General features: G+C 42.3%; 1 protein-coding gene across 3 annotated transcripts in view; it reads right to left on the bottom strand.

Annotated features, from left to right (window-relative positions):
- The window catches only part of LOC115156912 (extended synaptotagmin-2), a 56,928-nt gene that overhangs the window by 19,912 nt on the left and 24,240 nt on the right, over positions 1 to 12,776 (bottom strand). For all 3 annotated transcript variants that reach the window (XM_029704732.1, XM_029704734.1, XM_029704733.1), the window contains exons 8-13: positions 8,625 to 8,680; positions 1,536 to 1,656; positions 1,111 to 1,287; positions 806 to 891; positions 606 to 654; positions 417 to 506 (exon numbers count right to left, since the gene is read on the bottom strand). In XM_029704732.1, the coding sequence (XP_029560592.1) occupies positions 417 to 506; positions 606 to 654; positions 806 to 891; positions 1,111 to 1,287; positions 1,536 to 1,656; positions 8,625 to 8,680 (579 nt within the window). The remainder of the gene's footprint in view (positions 1 to 416; positions 507 to 605; positions 655 to 805; positions 892 to 1,110; positions 1,288 to 1,535; positions 1,657 to 8,624; positions 8,681 to 12,776) is intronic.

The following is a 12,776-nucleotide window of genomic DNA, read 5'->3' as shown; positions in this document are numbered from 1 at the left end:
ACGGAGCAAATGGAAGGCGCCAAACACTTGGAAATTATGCGTTTGATGGATTTGATGTCATTCCACCAATTCCGCTCCAGCTATTACCACGAGCCCGTTCTCCCCAATTAAGATGCCACCAACCTCCTGTGGAGTGGACTGATGGAACAGATGTTAAATAAGAACTACAGAGTTCAAACAGGGTGAGCACTCCCTCTTGGATTCCCCGATCTATCCCTCTAATCTACATGTTTAATCTACTCTCTCCAGTGGATGGAGGAATATGTAGACCTATTCTGTCTTAAATCTGAAGGCCTGAAAACTCCTTAACATACACACTGATCTGTGTCCCAAATGGCACCCTACTCCCTATGGGTCCTGGTCAGAAGTATGGCACTACATAGGGAATGGGGTGCTAAGTAGATAAAAGGCGGTACCTGATCAAGCTTTTCACGAGTGGGAAGCAGATACAGCCACTCCAGTTTTAAGTGCAGCTTTCCGGTTTCCACTTCCTCCAATACAAACAACTGGAACGGAACAGAAGGAATTCAGTGTGCTGGATGATCACATATATTTACAATTGAGTGTTTCTATTGAGAAAGGAGTCAAAACAAAATACACATTGCCTCATCAACTTTCTGTTCCTTCTGAAGTTCAGCGACATCTATCAATAACCTGCAAGGGAAATATACACATGCTGTGAGTTCATTAGAGAGAGTGGCTGATACATGATAGCTTAATGTGCTACAGCAGAAATCATGCATGACGTTCAAGTGATTTTGATGGCTGAGGAAGGATCCTAAAAGGATTAAGATCTATCACTTACTTTCCTAAGAAATCATCCTGGTCAGTGTCCTCATCAAACAGCTCTATCTCCAGGTTCTGTGGTCCTGAGTTTTCATACACCATAGCCTGAAGGTCACATTCACACAGGCGTGATGACAGTTAGACCTTCTCGGTTGCATACAGGACAACATATTGGTAATGTACTGGAATGTAGTTCATGTCAGACAACCCACCCACTCCATTCTCTCTCACACTGTCAAAGACCCAAGAAATCTTTCCCAACATAAGTGATCTTAAGAAATCTTCCTGAACCACTTTGTGGATGTTTAAAAATGTTCTCTCTACCTCAAAGACTTCGTTCCACTTGGGATTGATGGTCTTCTTGATCACCTTGCTCCGAAACAGCTGGTTGTCGATGTGAAGGACCCCGTACGGGTCTGACTTGCCCTTTATTATCCCTCCCAGGAACATATCCTTAGCTAACAGCTCCTGGGCCTCTAGGAAGTGAATCCTCAGGACGCCCTGGGAGGAGAGAGATCAACATCACTGAGTTCATACATATCTCATAGTGATTTAATGCATTACATTAACAACATTGGAATTCAACAATGCCATAAGGGATGGGTTGCATTTCAACATAGCAAAAAAACAGTAGGACATTTGTTGATTCGTTCATCAGGTTTAGCTTCATACGGTGGAATGTGTGTCTTGCTTTCAGACTCGGTGTAGTGTGAGTGATTAGTGGGAATCTTCCATCCGTCCCTCCCTACCTTAGGTATTGGGAAGCGAAGCTGAGAGAGCTGAGCCTCTCCCACCAGAGGAATGGTAATGCGGTTAGGCAGGACCAGGTAGCTGTAGATGATGTCCTGGATCAGGTTATCACACATGCCACTAACGGGGGACAAAGAGACACAGGCTATAACACACACAGGCCACTAACGGGGGACAAAGAGACACAGGCTATAACACACACAGGCCACTAACGGGGGATAAAGAGACACAGGCTATAACACACACAGGCCACTAACGGGGGACAAAGAGACACAGGCTATAAACACACACAGGCCACTAACGGGGGACAAAGAGACACAGGCTATAAACACACACAGGCCACTAACGGGGGACAAAGAGACACAGGCTATAACACACACAGGCCACTAACGGGGGACAAAGAGACACAGGCTATAACACACACAGGCCAGGAGACACAGATAGAAAACATCTTCCATTTAGGCTGATTCTACCTCCATCCCGTTTCAACCAACATGTTGCGTCTCAAATAGCACTCTATTCCCTATATAGTGCACTACTCAGTGTCTTGTAGCCCTGTAGCGCTGACACTTAACAGTGATCTGGTAACTTTTGAGACTGATATCCAAGCAGAAGAGGCTACACAGCAGTGTACAGGCCATCACAGGGAAATGTCCTGTCAGCAGATCGGGGGGTGTTGGATAGTTTATGGGGTTTAGGCAAATACAATTCAATTCTGGTCTTCCATTGGCAGGTGGAGAGTGGGGGGAGGGGTCACTATGTCGGTGTCCCAAATGGCACCCTATTCCCGATAGTGTACTACTCTTGACCAGAGCCCTGTGGGGCTGGATCAAAATTAGTGCACTATATAGGAAAAAGGGTGCCATTTGGGATTCAATCCATGTGTGACAGCAGAAGCCAAGGGCACTGTCACTCTGAACTGTAGAGAGCAGCCCAACCACAAGTTAAACAAGGCCTACATGTATTTCAACTAGAGCCAAGACAAAGCTTATTATAAAGGATGAACCCAAACCACATTCAATGTTCAGTTTCTCTAATGCCCACTAGATGGCAGCATTGTAGTGAATGGAGAATTCCCTCAGTGGGTGCGTGTTAGTCCCTCAGAGCTGGGTTGAATTGTTCAGCAGAGCCTCCACCATCCTTCCTCAAAACTCCTCTGAGGTTACAATATTCTGTTATGTCTGTAAAAGGTTGTTTTTGGTGAGAACGTGTGTATCGGAAATATGTGGAGACCAGCCTTCACATTTCTGAGTTTCTCTGCAGAAGGAATTCATTCATTGCTGGTGTTCAATTTGTAAGTCGCTCTGGATAAGAGCGTCTGCTAAATGACTTAAATGTAAATGTAAATGTTCAGCTGCTATACATTTTCAACAAAGCTGATTAGTAACAAATGTAAGTGACTATGCATTTTGCGCTCAGTCCTTCATTTTCGTCTGTTTGTAGGAAAAGGTCAGCAAAACGACAATTCAACTTTTTAGACTCCGGGCGTGTCTGTGTGTTGAGGGAGTGTGAGCAACAACTTCCATTCACAGGAAGCAAAACACACACTACACAAACACTCACGGGTGACCGGAGGTGCCTGCTGTTTTAGAAGGAGATGCAAATCCCACCAGAGGAAACCTGAGCCCTGTACACAGAACCCCCTCTGTCTGTACACACCACACACACACACACCCACCCACACGAAAAGCTCAGAGTAAGGCAGGGTTGGGCTGGTTTCAGGTTCAACACCCACACACTGGTGTTTCCTTCAAACCTGTAAAACGAGGAAATCTACATTTCACAGGGCGGAGTCTCTCAAACCCACAATGTCTCATACCAAAACAAAACGACACACCAGACACTATACTCATTTGTTTAGACGTGGACCTTAATCAGGGCACAGCTTCTACATTATCTAGCAAACCACCACAGCCATGTAGGCCTATACATGTTTCTTCATTGAATGAAGTATATTCAAATGGCCCCATTCAAATTTCTGGATGGCCCACTGCACTACAATGACAATCCTGTATGTGTGGCGTGTTGGTCACTTCTAACAGTATGTTCCAGGGAGAATAACCTGGACAAGTGTATCTACGTTTGCCACTGGTCTTTGTTTTTATTTGACCCCAATTTTGTTTGGCATAAGCGAGCATTGGGGCGGCAGGTAGCCTAGTGGTTAGAGCGTTGGGCCAGTAACCGAAAGGTTGCAAGATCGAATCCCCGAGCTGACAAGGTAAAAATATGTTGTTCGGCCGTCATTGAAAATAAGAATTTGTTCTTAACTGACTTGCCTAGTTAAAAAAATAAAAAAAATATCACTTGCAGATAAGTTTTATAGGTAGCCATTTACACTTGTACCTGTATGCTGGTTGAAAATGGCACTGATAAGCACCTAAGTTGGAACGCAGTGGCTGTACAGTAACATGCTATAAAATGACAGAGCTCAGGCTCTGTGCTTCACAGTGCTGTATGGGTTTTGACTGACAGCCGTTCTGAACTTGAGCACCGCACACGACAAGAAGTTGCCCCATCCCTCCTGCTAATTGGGCAACTTTTGCCAAATTGTCCAAGTGAGAGAAATGCTGTAAATTAAAAGGAATCAATGTATTTTGAAAGATAGCAATTGTAATAAATAGAGCTTTGATATCATACAAGCAAGCCAAACACTGAGTTAAAATGTGCATTTCACATTTCCATGTCATGTACAGTATTAATGTTTATGATCACTATGTTTGATGTACAGTTACAAAATGACATGGCGTCAAACCCTGGGTTGTTCTGAACAGAATGAGCCTGTTTGTCTGTTGTAAAGAGAATTCACCGTGGCACACCTGAATGCACTCATTTATAACTTAGCTAGTCATGTTGGCAATAGAACAAGCTTTCAAATGATGCCCACCTGACCCATATTGCAATTTATAAATGGGCCGTTTTTGGATTGCAGCTACCAAATATTCCAGGAATTTTCTTATCATGTTACTGAATGTATCCAGAGTATTTTCAGATTTATCAACAAATGCGGCGAAAAGTACAGTAAATGTAAAATGCACATAAAATGAACAGTGTAATGTTTGGATTCAGTCGTGTCAGGTGAACTGTTGTGACCTCAATGTTGGTCTAATAATTTTCCCATAATCTCCAAACTGTTCCTTTTCAATTGTTACCATTCTTATGCTGTTCATATTTCTACTGTTGGAAACATTTCAATTTAGCCCTTTCCATACAGGTCAATTCCCACGAGTATAACGGGTTAAAACACCCCCAAATGAGAACGCTATTGAACAGAGGTAGAGTTGTGAAATGTTGAAACAAGCTAGCTCTGGGCTATCGTAGTGGATGTACAGTACACTCACCTCCATATGCATTTGGACAGAGAAGCTAAAATTGTATACAGTATTTGGCTCTATACTTTTAGATTTGAGATCAAATGTTTCATTTTAGGTGACAGTACAGGTTTCATTTGAGGGTAATGAGTATGTTCATACATATCGGTTTTACCGTTTAGAAATCAAAGCACTTTATGCATGCATCTAGTCCCACCATCTAAAAAAAGTATAGTATTTGGTCCCATATCCCTTGCACACAATTAAACATGTTAGCTTCACTGTCCAAATACATTTGGAGGGGAGTTTATGTGATAGCTACTTTTCCTCTAGTAGCACACCATCCACCACGTGGCTGCCTTGCTTAGAGCTGCTAATGCATGACCTCATGGCGCTGGGACCTCACAGTGGCGTACGACTACTTCTAACACACAGCAACAGGGGCTACATACATCCCAAATGGTACCCTATGCTCTATGGGTCCCGGTCAAAAGTAGTGCTCTACTGTATATAGGGAATAGGGCGTCATTTGGAACCCACCCAGAGAGCGCCATGATGATCATTCCCCCTCCACATCTCCCACAGACTACAGCTCGGTCTGAAAGAGTGGATCTACCATGGTTTATTACAACACACACACACTTCCTCAAAATGGTGAGAGTGTGTTGACATTTCTACCTCACCAGCACCACCATCACTCCCTCCCTCCCTCCCTCCCAGCCCTAAAAGCTGCCACCTGGCCCTCTCTCCACAACAATTAGGCCTTCATGTTCATGTTCCCTCCTGTCTGTTTGTCTTGTCTTGTTTGTGTCCCAAATGCTACCCTATTCCAGGCCCCGGTTAAAAGTAGTGCAATATATAAGGATATAGGCTGTCATTTGAGACGCATCCCTGGTTGTCGTCACAGGAAGAACAGAGCTGTTTTCATGCCTGGCACAGGAGCCAGCCCAGTGCTGAATCAAAACAGCCTATTAAGCTGAATCAGCTTTTAGCCTTTCACTGGCACAATTAACTACATGATATAGATATAGATACCTTCCCCTCCTCCTCTACCTCCTCCCTTCATCCCTGGTAAGTGGTGAACACATTAAAAATGGTTGCCTCTAATCTATTAGCCTATTTGGACTGATAAACTGTGTATCATACCCCTTCACTTATTCCACATTTTGTTGTGTTACAGCCTGATTTTTTTTTACCCATCTACACACAATACCCTATAATGAAAAAGTGGAAACCTGTTTTTAGAATTTTGTGAAAGTGTATTGAAAATAAAATACAGAAATCTCACTTAGATAAGTATTCACACCCCTGAGTCAATACATGTTAGAATCACCTTCGGCAGCGATTACAGCTGTGAGTCTTTCTAAGTAAGTCTATAAGGCTGTGTGTCTAGACTTGAAAGTTCATGTAGCTTTTGTATTCTGATGGAGTTCTGATCATGGAATTCCGAACACGTCATGCGTCTACATTTACATTTGTGTCCACCATGTCCACATTGTGTCCGTTCCCACACTATTCAAATGCCAGTATGCATTCCACAAAACGGCAGAAAAGGCAAAATATGATAACACAACCAAAAATTGTTTTTCTAAATATTAGCTAGCTTGCTGGCTAGCATTTATGAGGCCAGCAAACAGGTCCCCACAAACAAAGAATGTACTTACTCCAACGTTGTAATGAAAAGGTGTCTCTCGGTCCCAAAATACATGTTTTCTGGAGACTTGTGAGAGGAGTGCTGATGACGTCGCCCACTATATGCGCGTTCGGTGGTCTGATTGTGTCCAAACTGAGGAGAAATCTGCACACAAAGCATCCCTGACCACCTCCTGAAATGCCAGATCTGAACACAATCAGACCACAATGTGACTTTTGTGCATCTAGACCCGTCTTTTCAATGTGATCTTCGTATTCTGATAGCAGAAGTCACATGTATGTGTCAGGTGTAGACACAACCTAAGAGCTTTGCACACCTGGATTGTACAATATTTGTACAAAACTGTAACTAGGCTACTCAGGAACATTCAATGTCGTCTTGGTAAGCAACTCCAGTGTATTTAAAAAAAATATTATGTAACCTTTATTTAGCTAGGCAAGACAGTTAAGAACAAATTCATTATTTACAATGGTGGCCTACCCCGGCCAAACCCGGACGACGCTGGGCCAATAGTGCGCCGACCTAAGGGACTCCCAATCACAGCCGGATGTGATACAGCCTGGATTCGAACCAGGGACTGTAGTGATGCCTCTTGCACGGAGATGCAGTGCCTTAGACCACTGCGCCACTAGGGAGCAGTATTTTTGGCCTTGTGTTTTTATTGTCCTACTGACAGGTGAATGTCTCCCACTGTCTGTTGGAAAGCAGACTGAACCAGGTTTCCCTCTAGGACTTAGCCAGTGCTTAGCTCTATTCTGTTACTTTTTATCCTAAAAAACTCCATAGTCCTTGGTGATGACAAGCATACCCAAAACATGATGCGGCAGGTAGCCTAGCGCTTAGAGCATTGGGACAGTAACCGAAAGGTTGCTTGTTCGAATCCTTGTGGCAGTAAGATGGGAAAATCTTCCGTTCTATCCTTGAGCAAGGCAGTTAAACCCTCCCAACAACTGCTCCCTGGGCATCGATGACGTGGTCGTTGATTGAGGCAGCCCCCCACACCTCTCTGATTCAGAGGGGTTGGTTAAATGCGGAAGACACATTTTGTGCAACTGACTAGATATGACCTTTCTCTTACCATGGTTAAAAATATGAAGAGTGGTACTCAGTGATGTGTTATGTTTGCCGCAAACATAACTCTGTATTCAGGATATAAAGTTAATTTCTTTTCCACATTTTTGCAGTTTTACTTTAGTGCCTTGTTGCAAACAGGATGCGTGTTTTGGAATAGTTTTATTCTCTTTAGGCTTCCTTCTTTTCACTCTGTCATTTAGGTTAGTAGTGTGGAGTAACTACAATGTTGTTAATCCATCCTCAGTTTTATCCGATAACAGCCATTAAACTCTAACTGTTTAAAGTCACCATTGGCCTCATGGTTAAATCCCTGAGCGGTTTCCTTACTCTTTGGCAACTGAGTTAGGAAGGATGCCTGTATCTTTGTACTGACTGGGTGTATTGATACGTCATCCAAAGTGTAATTAATAACTTCACCATGCTCAAAGGGATATTCAATGTCATCTTTTTTTTTTTACCTAATCTACAAATAGGTGCCCTTCTTTGCGATGTATTGGAAAAACCTCCGTGGTCTTTGTGGTTTAATCTGTGTTTGAAATTCACTGCTCGACTGAGGGAACTTAGATAATTGTATGTGTGGGGTACAGAGATGAGGTAGTCATTCAAAAATCACATATGCAACTTATGTGACTTGTTAGGCACATTTTTACTCCTGAAACGTATTTAGGCTTGCCATAACAAAAGGGTTGAATACTTATTGACTCAAGACATTTCAGCTTTTCATTTTTAATAACATTTGTAAAAATGTCTAAATACATGATTCCACTTTGACATGATGGGGTATTGTGTGTAGACCAGTGACACAACATTTTAAATTCAGGCTGTAACAACAAAAGGTGGAATAAATCAAGGTGTGAATACTTTCTGAAGGCACTGTACGTAGTGCAATACTTGTAGAGGTTGCCATGGAAACAATTAATATGTCCTGTAACTGTAGACCATGCCCTCTGAATAGACCAATACCTGATTGCCCTAAACAAACTTATTTTATAGGTCAGGCCAGTTCCACACCACAACAGTAATAAGAAGCAGGGTTTGCAGTCGTCACTTACTTCAAGCCTGGGATGTCCAGAATATTTGTGAGGCCTGTCCAGTTTATGTCCAGAAACTAAAAGGAAAAAGAAAACATGCCTTTGAGTAACAGAGAGAAAAAAACAAAGCAGAACTCTGAGGAACTCTAGGAAATCAATAGGGTGTGATGAGCCCAAACAGAGTGGAACTACTACTGTGTGCACCAGAAACACAGTCATCTCATTTAAACTCATCTCATTTAGGAAGTCAAGCTAAAAACAGCTCCTTGTCTTCTAAGCTTACGGAGAGCATTCTCACTAGGAGGGCATCAGTCTGCTCCATTGCACTGGTAAACAATAAGACTAGCTATTTCTGTACACTAATGCAGAGAGGACATGCATATTGTGGGTAGGCTTTAGCTTTGTGTGTTTCCTGCCAACCCTAGTTAACTAAGCACTGAATAATAAGGATACTGAAACACACACAGCTTTACGTTTTAATCGAGTGTTCTCATCTAGCTAATATTCTCATTTAGCTATTCATCGCAATAAAATGAGTAGAAAATGACGACAGACACAATTAGTATAATATCAATAGTTCAAGTTGTTTTCTAATCGTTTAACTAAGCATAAACACTTGAAAAAAAAATCGAAGAAAATAATGACCAATGTGTATTTAAGATCGATGAGAGTTCTGTTTTAATAATAAGAAGTCTATAGAGAGAGTTGACAAACAGTGAATCTCTCTCAGCGACTCAGATATTATCAGCAGAAGAGGAATTTGCAATGGCTAAAAAGCAGCAAATTGGAAGCTGCTCAACAGCTAATAAAAGCTTGTCCATGAGGAGTACAGTTTCCTAGTAAAACACAACAGCACACTCATTCACAGCAGCATAAAAAAAATTGCCAAAAGACATTCATTTGAACTGGTTCTAACTGACGTTTCCAGAGCAAGGCAATAATTGATACTTTACAATCAAAGATGTTATCCACTTTCATCATGTCATATCTTTGAAGACAGCTACAAATGACTACTACAGTATCTGGTAAATTGTTATTACTTTGACCTGAACAGTGAACACGGACAATAACTTTAAAAGCGTTATCTAGAGTGGAAAGCAATTTCTTGAGGAAAATGAGCACTGTCGAAAAGATTGTAACACCGTACAGGGAGACGGATTGAATGCTTACAAGATTCTCACTACAGGGCAAACTATACCGTATCTACAGTAACTGTTCATTCTGTACTGCTTTTATAGAAGAGAGGACCGTAGGCTGTACAGTATGTGGCAAGCATTGTCTGTATGTCAAATGGCACCCCAGCCTGGTCTCAGAGAGCCAAACATATTATATTTTACTAAAATCCTTCATGGACAACTTTAGCATTTCAGCTAAGTAGCACCTACTATATTTTTAGCTACTTTTTAACTACTTAGCATGTTAGCTAACCCTTCCCAAACCCTAACCTTAATCCTTTAACCTTACTCCGAACCCTAACCCCTAACCTAAAGCAGCATATCATACTAAAGCAGCTGAACGTAGCATATCATACTAAAGTAGTCTAATGTAATACAGTATATCATACTAAAATGGGTCAAATGCGACCAAGAAGAAAGATACTATACGTGCTACAATTTGCATTATATTGGACGACCGCTATTACATTGGTAGGCCTAACGAAAAGTAACATAATCATACTAAATGGAGTAGCAAGGATTTTTGTAAAATATAATGCGTTTTGCTATGAGACCGGATTGGGCACCCTATTCCCCATGCAGTACTTTGCACTACTTTTAACCAGGGATTTTGACCAGGGAATAAAGTGCCATTTGGGACGCATCCTAAGTGTGGATTGGATTCCAAACAAATACTTTAACGCCAGCTCGAAGTTTTGAGGACAATGCCAGAATGTGTGCAGCAACGGTGCACTGTAGCGTCACAATACTGCACGACTGCAAAACGACTTAGAACAACGACAAACATTTAGTAGGCTCAGGAATTAACGGAGGCCTAGACAGTGTTCCAGGGTCGTAAATGAAGGAATCAAACTTTCTGAGAATGCTGTGTTGTGACAGTCTCTAGGGGAACATAGCCTTGTGACCTGGTTAGCTATGTTACTGGGTTAGTCTGACCGGTATGGTGAAAGAGCCATGGGTGCATACCAAATTCCACCCTATTTCCTATATAGTCCATTACTTTTGTGCACTACATGGGTAATAGGGTGCCATTTGGGATGCAAGCCATGTCTTTCTCTGTTCCAGTACCCAAGCCAGAAGTTCTGCCCACTGAATCATAGAACACTGTCTGCCTGTATGCCACTCCCCAAAAGCAATGCTCTATGTAGGCTCCTCTGAGTTTATGAGTCATACATGCCATCAAGAAAACTCAGATGACAGCAAAGCAGTCTAGGCACATTACCTCTCCCATCAAATTCACTTTATTTTCAGACACTTACGGTTCATGGGTTTCTAAAAACATTGACTGAAACAGTGTTTGAAATAAGGAGAATGGTAGGCCTAAATCAATTGTAGATAAGAATCAAGCCCCTGCCCGAATCCTGGCATTATCGTTTTCTCTAAGTTGTTTCCTACCACATTAGCACACTTCTTACCATAAAAGGACTGGCATTAGTCTACCGGTTGTCATGGTTACCAAATAAAGTCAACCAACCATGAGGTGATATGTCATGTCTCATGTGCCAGTGGTCATCCACTAAGAGAGTCATGTCATGTCATATGTGCCAGTGGTCATCCACTAAGAGAGTCATGTCATGTCTCATGTGCCAGTGGTCATCCACTAAGAGAGTCATGTCATGTCTCATGTGCCAGTGGTCATCCACTATGAGAGTCATGTCTCATGTGCCAGTGGTCATCCACTAAGAGAGTCATGTCATATGTGCCAGTGGTCATCCACTAAGAGAGTCATGTCTCATGTGCCAGTTGTCATCCACTATGAGAGCATGCTTCCATATTCCCTATATAGTGCACTACTGTAGACCAGAGCCCATATTAGTGCCCTATAAGGAATAAGGTGCCATGTCTCTGAACTGTGGGTCTGCTACAGTGTGAAGGTTGAGGACCAGGGGCAAGGTGAGATTATGTTTCTAACTTTGTTCACATTTAAACTGCTCATTTAACAAATGTCTGCAAAGCTGAGAAACATGCTATTAAGCAGCTCAGAGAGTCAACATCTGGGTGATTTAAGACGAGGACTTGTAGCGTACCTACAGTAAGCAGACATTAGTGCAAAGCATAAAGCTGTTACAGTACAGTTTAAAACTCTACTGTATAAATGTTTTGTCTACGGAACAATTCAGGCTAAATTCAAGCTTGTCAATCATTAATGTTTGGTCGATTGTCAAAAGAGACCAGAGGTGACACTTTAAAACAGGTAAAATGACATCTATTCTCCCACATCCTAACAAGTAAAGTGCTGCAGGCACAAGCTTTGACAGGATTCTGACCACGACACAGCAGCATTGTTTCCCATAACGAACAGCTCTAATGACCTAAAGGCCTACAAGGTAAACAACATGCTGTGCTCTTGTGTGATCATGACAGTGTTCCTTCATTTTTCTTATTCAACCATAACACATTCCAGCAAAATTAGGAACTTCTGAATTCTCACCTAACCCAATTCTCACCTGGATTTTAATGTATTGTCAGGCAAGGAGTGGCACGTGATGCCTTACCCAAAATGCATAACAGAATACAGGACACAAGAAAGAACATCTGACAGTGATCATGTGATGATGACGCTTTCAGCACTTGTCTAAGGCCTGGGCAGGGTGTTTATGATGATTTTCCTGTCTCTCCTGATGTTGACACAGATACGGTTCACAGCCTGCTCCAATGTTCTGACTGCAGTGGGGATATAAAGAAGATATAGCTGCATTCCAAATGAAACCCTGTTCCCCAATCCCTACATAGTACACTACTTACGATCAGAGTCCTATGGGCCCTGGTCAAAAGTAGTGCACTACATAGGGAATAGAGTGCCATTTGGATGCATCCATAAAGAGCAGCGACTGGTTGACTGGCAGGCAGGCTGCAGAGCAGTCCGAACCGCTGTCTGGCTTTTATCTGGCGAGGCAGGACGGCGGGCGGCATGCACCCACTTAGCCTTCACAAAGTGGATTTAACTTACTTAGGAAAACCGCCCTAATGTTGGAAACAAACATCATTATGTTGTAAT

This window comes from Salmo trutta, chromosome 21, assembly GCF_901001165.1.
Source record: "Salmo trutta chromosome 21, fSalTru1.1, whole genome shotgun sequence".
Taxonomy (NCBI): domain Eukaryota; kingdom Metazoa; phylum Chordata; class Actinopteri; order Salmoniformes; family Salmonidae; genus Salmo; species Salmo trutta.
Note: the sequence above shows the minus strand (reverse complement) of the source record. Positions and strands in the feature narration are given on the sequence as shown.